Source organism: Bidens hawaiensis, unplaced genomic scaffold (assembly GCF_021521415.1).
Source record: "Bidens hawaiensis isolate Kalapana, Puna unplaced genomic scaffold, B.hawaiensis_p1.1 tig00001576_1, whole genome shotgun sequence".
NCBI classification, from domain to species: domain Eukaryota; kingdom Viridiplantae; phylum Streptophyta; class Magnoliopsida; order Asterales; family Asteraceae; genus Bidens; species Bidens hawaiensis.
This window is the reverse complement of record NW_027491089.1, coordinates 268,067-277,257: the sequence shown is the minus strand read 5'-3', so window position 1 is coordinate 277,257 and position 9,191 is coordinate 268,067. Positions and strand designations below refer to the sequence as shown.

Below are 9,191 nucleotides of genomic sequence, written 5' to 3'. Positions count from 1 at the left end.
ATAAAGCTATTGTAGATTTTGATGTGGTAGAAGCAGTAGGTGATCATATTAGTGATGATAATGGTTTAAATCCTTGCATGGATACCTATGAGAGCTCTGATGATGTGGGCTTGAGTGTCTTGAATAGTCAGCTAAGAAAGTTCAAGGGGAAGGAAAGGAATAATGATGATGAGTGTCCATTTTTTGTTGGTCAGTTAATACCATTAAAGGAAACATTGAATGAGATGGTTAAGAGTTATGCTCTTCATGGCAGAAGAGATTTGTATATCAAGAAGAATGATCCTTAAAGGTTTAGGGTGATTTGTTTGGGGACCAATCCTAATTTGGTTGCTGGTGAGGGGCCAAATCTGTCAAGTCAGGAAAAGTTGAAGGTAAGAAAAAGGGATATGAAACCCACTTGCCCTTGGACGATGCATATCTCAAGACAATATGTTGAGGATAATTGGTGTGTGAAGGCCATTCCTAAAAAACACCAGTGTCTCAGAAGTAGAACAATTGGTTTGTACACAATGTCTACCATTGCCAAAGAGATAGAGGTTGAGCTACAAACCACCCCCAACTTATATGCCAAGGAATTGAAGGCCAAATTCCAGCAGATGCATCAAGTACAACTAATGGAATCCAAGATGCGAAGAGTTAAGACAATAGCCTTTCAAAGGAAGGATGGTGACCACACCAAACAATACACCCACCTCAGATCCTATATTGATGAGCTTCTTAAAGCAAACCCAGGTAGTACCATTAAATTAGATGTTGAACCATGTGCTAACACTAACCTTAAAACAAGGCAATTTAGAAGGATATATGTGTGTTATGCTGCTTTGGTTAAAGGATTTAAATTGCTTGGTAGAGAACTTCTTGGGTTTGGATGGTTGTTTTATGAAAGGGAAATACCCCGGACAGATTTTGACTGCTGTCGGGACGGATGGTAACAATTGCTTGTGTCTTGTTGCCTTTGCAATAGTGGAAGCCGAATGCACAGACTCATGGAAATGGTTCTTAGATCTCCTTGGAGATGATCTTGACTTGCCTCATGATGCCAATTTTACTTTCATAAGTGACCGACAAAAGGTATGTACACCTAGCATACATTTGAAATAGGCTAACTCATGTACACTAATTATGGTGATTTGACTGTTATAGGGACTTATTCAAGTAGTTGAGAGTGTTTTCCCTAGGGCTGAGCATCGGTTTTGTTGTAGACACATCCATGAGAACTTGAGGCAAACCTGGAGGGGAGATTTGTATAAAGGCTTGTTTTATATGGCAGCATCGGCCACTTCTGTCCCCTACTTCAACATGGCAATGGAGGAGATTAAGAAAACAAATCTTGATATGTTTCTCTGGCTTAGTGAGATCCCGGCAGCAGGATGGTCAAGATCACATTTTTCAGGAAGGGCAAAAAGTGATATGTTGCTGAACAACCTTTGTGAATCTTTCAACAAGCAACTTGTTGGAGCAAGAGACAAGCCGATCATTACATGCTTGGAGTATATTAGAGAGTATATGACCATGAGGATTGCGACTGTGAAGAAGATGCAAGCCACTGTAAGGGGCCCATTAACACCGCAAGCAACAAAAGCATGGGATGAAATCCAAACAGAAGCAAGCAAATTGACGGTTATGATGGTTGATGAAGTGACTTACCAGGTATGAATATTTGCCTGACTATGATATTACAACCAATCTTTTATTAATATGCAAATATGTTCATAGGTTAAAAGTCTGAGAAGCCAATGTGTGGTGAATGTGGAGGATAGAACTTGCACATGCAGGAGATGAGACTTGACAGGTATGCCATGCAAACATGCTGTGGCAGCCCTATATGACATGATAGAAAACAACATGCTTGTCGGTCCATTGGAGAAGTGGGTTGATGAAGCTTACTGGTTAGACACTTGGAAGAAGGTGTATAATCACCAAATCAGGCCCATACCAGGCCTTGATATGTGGGCACCCTCAAAATCCCCAACAATAATAACTCCACCTAAACATCATACTCAGATTGGCAGACCGAAGACGAGCAGGAAGAAGGCACTAGGTGAGAAGAAGAAATTGGTAGCTAGCAAGAAGAGGAAAATGAAGATTGAAGAGGTTCAGGAAGTGTTTTCTGCAGGAGGAAGACTTACCAGGTTGGGGAATGAAAAAAGTTGTGGAAGATGTGGAGGTTACGGACACAACATAAGAACTTGCAGGTCAACAAGTCAACCATAATGATGTCATGATGTCAACAAGGTGTGTTTGAGTAAGATTGATGGTGTGTGTTTGAGACAATTTAAGACTTTTGTTTGAACTTCCTGGTACCATGTGTGTGTTATCATGGTTTGTGTTTGAAACAATTTAAGACTTGTAGAATGTGTGTTTGATTTGGGATATGATGGTTTGTATGCTATTATGACAGTATTTGTTTAATGCTTTTAAAACTAGTAGCATGTAGGCAAATCATGCAAACATTACATTAGATTTAATCATGTCAAATTAAAGTACAATTCAAATGCAAACAATACTAGAACCAACTACAATGTTACTTCCAATAACAATCATCATTTGACCAGTCAGAGTCCCACACTGGATCGTCTTCATATGGATCATGATAGTAATCTTCTTCCGGCTCACTGGTGTACTTGAAAGCTGTTTTCATAACCTCAGGGTCATAATCATCACCAGGATCCATTTCATGTTCTTCACTTGGTCTAAATAAGTCATCTTCTTGCACTAAATAAGCCATCAACTCATCTTCACCCAATTGATATTCCTTGTCTTCCATTTGAATTTTGTCTTGGTCAAACTGCACATTCTCAATTTCATCCTTCCCTAACTCAACATTCTCAGTTTCATCATGGCTGCAACATGAGTGATAATGTGGAACATAAATTTAAAGTAAATAGATGAAACAAGAAGCTCTAAAATTTAACATAAACTAAAATAACAACAAAGATTACATTATCCCATACTACAAATACGATGTTAACAGCTAATCAATAAACACACACATAAACGAAGAACAAAAACCAACTAACTCCTAGCAACATCTTCAAGCTTGTTACTTCTTTGGTTTTCATTCTTGCAAAATCATCTTTCTTGTTCATCATCTTCACAATTGCTTGAATTACCTTTTCACAACTAGGGCATGTGGGATCATCAGCCCATTTTAGCCATCCACAACTCCCCTTCTGTAACGGACTAAATATATCAACAAACAAACAACCCTAATTCGATTCACAAAAAAGAACAATTACCCCTAAAATTGACCTAAGCCACACGACAGACCAAATCATCATCGATTAACATACTAGAACCCTAATTCGTGAGTAATTAAACACTTACACAACACAAGAATCGACGACTAGGGTTTGCATCGGTCCTGGATATCCGGTAACATGTTGCGGCACCACATGAGCATCTCACACAAAGGTCATCTGCACGGGAAGGCTTGGAAGGTGAACCTGAGGAGATTTGACTTGACTTGGATTGGGACATCCGTCAATCGGTCGCTGGAAAATGGAAAATTACGTGGTAGAGGGAATCGCCGGAGATGCAATCATAAAGGGAAAGAAGGTAGACGGTTTTGTTATAAAAGGAATCAGGGGTAACATAGTAATTTCCCTTTTTTTAGCGAGTCAACGACGGGTCAACTGACGGTTGGAGTCAGAAGAACCCGCCGGAGAAACATAGGGGCCCAAAGTTTGCAAAATCTTTTTCAGGGGTTAACCCATCCAGCGACGATATAACCCAGGGAGGCAAATTGCAGATTTCTCTTTAAAATATTGTATGAGTTAAAAAAAAGAATTCATAAATTAGTTAAGCATGCTATAAAAAAAGTCATAACAAACATATTAAAATTGATGCCCTAATTTAAATGTATTTAAAAATATTTAATGCATTGACTATGATTTAAAGATAGTTAATGTATTGACTATGATTTAAAACTAATGGTCATCTAATATAAGTTTGCATTTAAATGTGAAAAAATTTATGAAGACTTGATATTTTATCTTCTTTTTGAATTATTTAATTGTGAAGAAAATCAAATAAGTGTTTGTTATATATGAAAACAATATGGTTGGACCAATGAGAAAATGCCTATGTGTTCAAGAACTCAATTGTTTTATTAGTATATAGTTAGATAGTTAGATACGATACAGTACTATAATTTTTCCATATGATTAAAGTGAGAATCTTTACTTTATTGTTTTTCTAATTTAAAGTGAATCGAATTTTTACATCAAATTGCTCCAATGTAAACGTACTGATATTGACCGGTTTAGTAGATTATTTCTTATGTTTTTCACTTCTTCAGCAGTTTCAATCATAATTTTGTTGTTTTTAAGTTTCATTTTCAAAAGCATACATAAAAGAGAAGATGTAACAGGTAACCGCAGTGAGTTTTGTTCCAAAATAAGTATAGATACAAAAAGTATTGGCATTTTTTGTGTACTTTGAAAAAGTATTTACATATGTGTACTTTTCTCTTTCCTTTTTATTCTCACATTATTTTAACGCCTAATTTGGATAATTAAGTAGCCACTTGTCCACTCGCTCATTTGCATTCCTCGAGTACTGGATACTAACTTTGGAAGGAAACCCATTATAGGAGAGAATACCCATGTGTGAAATGTTTTATTTTTTGTGACATCAGATACTTAAACCCAAGACTTCCCTCTTTTAAAAAGAAGTCTATAGATGTCTCACCTCAACCACTTGAGCCACGTATTATTGGCTCCTTATTCTTACCTATTCAATACCTTTTTTTATTATCTTTTCAGTCAAAAATAAAATTAGAGAGCATAATGTACAACAAAAATATGGTTTAATCGATTTTTATTGTTTATGAAATCGAAATTTTACAAAATTCAACAAAAATTCTACAAAATATAGAAAAACAAATCTGTAAAAATTCATAAAAGATTCTACAAAAATTGAAAGAATATTTTTCCTTGTCAAAAATTAAAGCTTCAATACTATAAAATATAAAGCTAAAACTATGCAAAGTGTAGCAAAAAAAACTACAAAGGTTCAGTAAAAATAGAAAAAAAATATGCACAAAAGTCTGCAAAGCATTCAGCAAAATGGTTTATTGTAACGACTCGGGTTTTTCACTTAATATGATATATCCGTTACCCGACGCGGTTTATGTTCTGGAAATTTTATCAATAAAAACTTGTTTATCGAGTAATTATTATTATGTTTTTAATTGTTTATTATATTTATGTATTATATATAAATTAACTTTGAAAATATACAATTTTAACCCTAATCAAACCTTTAACCAATTTATGTTTCCAACATCATAGTAGAGGGATCAATTTGCAAAATATGAATATTATTATCCTTCAACCCATTAACTCATAACCTTCACCCGTATCCGTGACCCGAATACCAAACCCGTGACCCGTTTATCATTCTTAAACCACAATTCTCGTCCAAATTATGGAATTGATCTAGAGAAATCATTCACCATTCCTATTTCGGCCTACCGACTCAATTAATTAGGAAACAAGATCGATATTGATACAAGATTTATTATTATATGCACCGCTCTAACCCGTTCATCAAGATACATTATATCGAACACCATAATACAATTAAATTTGCAGAAACAATCCTTATATCATCGCTACCCCTATAATCAATTATACCATCATTGTTGTTTAATTCGTATTCTGGATCGTTTTTTGGCTGGCTGCTTATCGTTGTGGTTAACCATCAATTGATTTCAGTTAAAGGTAATTAAGTATACATTTGTGTTCGTCTTGTGCCTCATTATTAACACTATGTTTAATTGATCAATTAACAACCAATAAGACAAATTGTTGATTATAGGGTTTTTTTAAGAATTGGTGATTGTTTTATGTTTGTTAAAAAATTTTCGTTTCTGATTATACCCTGAGTTAGACACCTGCCTGGTTGGCTGGTGCATATGAGTTAAGTCACGGGGACGGCTAGGGGCGCGGGTTCGAGCCACCCCCAACCCATTTTTGTGTGTTTTATTTTTGGAAATAATTAGATTATTATATTAGTTATTTTAATTACTAAAAATACAGTATAATACATATAAATATCATAATTTACTAATGTTTTATCTAAAACCGACATATTAACCGATCACTTATCCAAACCTTGGTTAAAAACTATATAGATATGCATATATTTATATATAGATGTTTATATATAATAAATATTTAAAAATTGATAAAGGTTTTAATATTTAAAAAGGGTTTTAGTTTAATATATATATATATATATAATATCACATATTAAATATAGTTTAAGTTTAAGTATTTTATAAAAGATTATATTTTATATAAATATTATTAGTTATTATCTATTATTGAGTTACAATACTAATTTAAAAGAAATCGTTATTAATAGAAAATACACACAAACATACACACACACACACACATATATATACACAAACATTAAATGTATTTTTAGTTTAAAATAATTATTTAAAACAAATGTCTTTATATAAATTATAAAGTTTTTATATATATTTAATTTGTATATTTATGTATTTTATATAATTAAATCATATTATTTACGATAAAACTTTGATAATATAATTAATAATAAATTAAAGAAGTATATAATTTTCGCCAGAACATTTCCGATCATTAAAGTCCTGAATCTCTATTTAGTTTTAGATTCGTTATTCATTTCATATTTATTTTCTGCAATTCTTGTAATTAGGACTTCTCGTCGATAATTCCCGAAGGGTGTGATTTATCGCTTTCTTATCGAACCATTCTCGCTTCGCGTATTTGATCATGTGAGTAATTTCACTCCCCTTTTTACTTATTTTTAAATCTTTTTTGGGGACATATGCATATATTATTTATTTACATATTATATAGTATTCAAAATTTGCAGCTGTTTAATCCTTGTATGTATATCAGTTGATGCCTAACTTGCTATATGTTTATTTGCTTTATTTTACTGCATTTGAAGAGGTCCATCATAATAGTATGATCGTTCGACCGTCGTAGTAGCCGTAGTCCAATCGCATGACAAAGGTTTCACAGACAACTCATTTTTGGTAACCAATGCCCGATTCGCATGGCAACGGTTTAGCCATTTCTTTATTATATGTTTGAATTGTGTACATGCTATGGCTTAACTGTTATTTCAGAGGAACAGTTTGCCTTTTCTTTTATATATTATTGTATTCAAATTAACTGGTGTTTTACTCACTCAACATGTGTTGTTGACAAAATTATTTGTATTTTATACGCATATGCAGGTTATCGTATGAATTGAATGCAAGTTGGTAAAGACTTAGTGATGAACTTACGTTAGAAGAATTTTTAATCAAGATCGTTAGAAATATAAATTTGATTTGTTGTATTTTATGGATTATGTACTTGTTTGTATTTGATTTATTAAAATATTCAATTAAATTTAATATATATTGTCACCTTTAATATTGCATGACCTTGAGAGCTGTGAACAATCAGCTCACGCCCCCAACATTTCCACCTAAGATTGGGGTGTGACATTTATAAAAACTAAAAAAGAAAAAAAAATCAAAGAAACACACAAAAAAAATTGCAAAAATTAAAGATTGATTGAATCAATCTACATTCGCGAAAGTTTTATTTACTTATACATATAAGTAGTTTTATGACTTGTGCGTTTTGGGAGACCATTAATCATGGAGTTATGACCGGTAACATTTATTATTTTTTTTAATATGAAAACATGGGCATTTTTTAAATATTTATTGTTTTGAATCTTCGTTACTAATAAAAACGACAAATTTTAGTTAATTTATGTTTGTACATGTCGCTCATGATTATGTCGTTCGTAACGAAATATAAAAAAAGTATTGACTATGTACAATTTTAACCCTTACCATAGTTTTTGTATATTTTTAGCACCAAACCAAAACCCAGGGTCCATAGCACAAACTTTTTAAAATTTGTTTCCCATCTTTCTCTCTCTCTCTCTTCAAATTTGTCATCTCCGTCAACCCCCCTCCCCCTTCCACTTTGCACGTATCGGATTTTGAAACAAACCAAATTCGTTAAAATTGATTGATCCTTATTCAATGCATCATCATACTTTATGGTAAACTCATGTATATTGACAATTATCACTAGCGAATATCATTATATCTATCAGCAATTACGTGCTTTTGGGTTGGGTATACATGTTCACGTCACTTTTGACTTGAAAAATGAACTATTTCATAAAGGTTTGTTTTTAAACAAACACACAAACCGAACACAAAAACAAAAGCATTAAACGACCACGAGGATTTAAGGTGGTTTGGTCTAAACTGATCTATGTCCACGGGTGACAGCTAGATATTCTTTATTGAGTGACAATGATTACAAATACCTAACAGTCATATATATGGAGATACAACTAGGGTTAGTATCTTATTAAACAAGAAATTTAAATCGGTCCGGGCTTCGGTCTGGCCACCCTATACCCGTATACCATTTGGACTTCAAATAATAAATTGAGCCAACAATGCCTACAAACCCAACAGTCTCCCACTCGAAGGCCTTGAGTACTCTCGTCCGCACTCCTTATTGTACTTCTGTAATCCGAACATTAAACATCATCTAGTTGCCACCGCCTTCTCATCAATTAACCTGAAGGCCCGTTGAAGCTCCCCGGAGCTTCAACACGTCAGTATCGCGTAAAACTGCCCCTGACTCGTTCTCTGTCCCTACCGGCTCCTACTGTAATGAATTACCGAATCCTGAGATATCCTGAGAACAAGCACTCTCCATATTCAAAAATTAATCCACCGGAGAGGCTTTTACAGCTGGAATACTAGTTTTCTTAATCCACTGTTGACTTGGAACTTTAACTGAAACACGACCTGTGCTCCCACTATCACGATGTCTTATGACTGGTTTAACCTTCCTAGCTCGTTCATCCTAAATCTTCACTTTGGATCTGGGTTTATTACTTGCAAAACGAACCTTCTTCTACCCACGAGATTCCATGAACCGGATTTTATCTTTCACCAAAACCGGATCCACTCCTTTCAGTGACATATCGACCATATGCAACAAACCCATTTTCTTGCCACGAGCAACCACGAGATTCCATTTGACTACCTTCCACTGCCCATTCCGAACTTCACATCGTGCCCCTGGTCATCCAACTGCCCAACTGAAATCAAAGGTTTCTTCAAACTTGGAATAACCCTCGCGTCTTACAAAGTCCAAGAA

At 34.2% G+C, this 9,191-nt stretch overlaps 1 protein-coding gene across 1 annotated transcript; it reads left to right on the top strand.

Annotated features, from left to right (window-relative positions):
- The first annotated feature begins 509 nt into the window (after positions 1-509).
- LOC143588659 (uncharacterized) lies at positions 510-1,782 on the top strand. Its single transcript, XM_077069613.1, has 4 exons — positions 510-732; positions 851-1,071; positions 1,144-1,650; positions 1,717-1,782. Exons 1-4 carry the CDS (start codon positions 510-512, stop codon positions 1,780-1,782), a joined length of 1,017 nt encoding a protein of 338 aa, XP_076925728.1.
- The last annotated feature ends 7,409 nt before the right edge of the window (positions 1,783-9,191 follow it).

Coding starts and splice junctions, on each gene's coding strand:
- LOC143588659 (XM_077069613.1), top strand. CDS start 510: ATGTCTACCATTGCCAAAGAGATAGAGGTTGAGCTACAAACCACCCCC. Junction 733..850: donor GCTTCTTAAAGCAAACCCAG/GTAGTACCATTA, acceptor ATTGCTTGGTAG/AGAACTTCTTGGGTTTGGAT. Junction 1,072..1,143: donor TCATAAGTGACCGACAAAAG/GTATGTACACCT, acceptor TGACTGTTATAG/GGACTTATTCAAGTAGTTGA.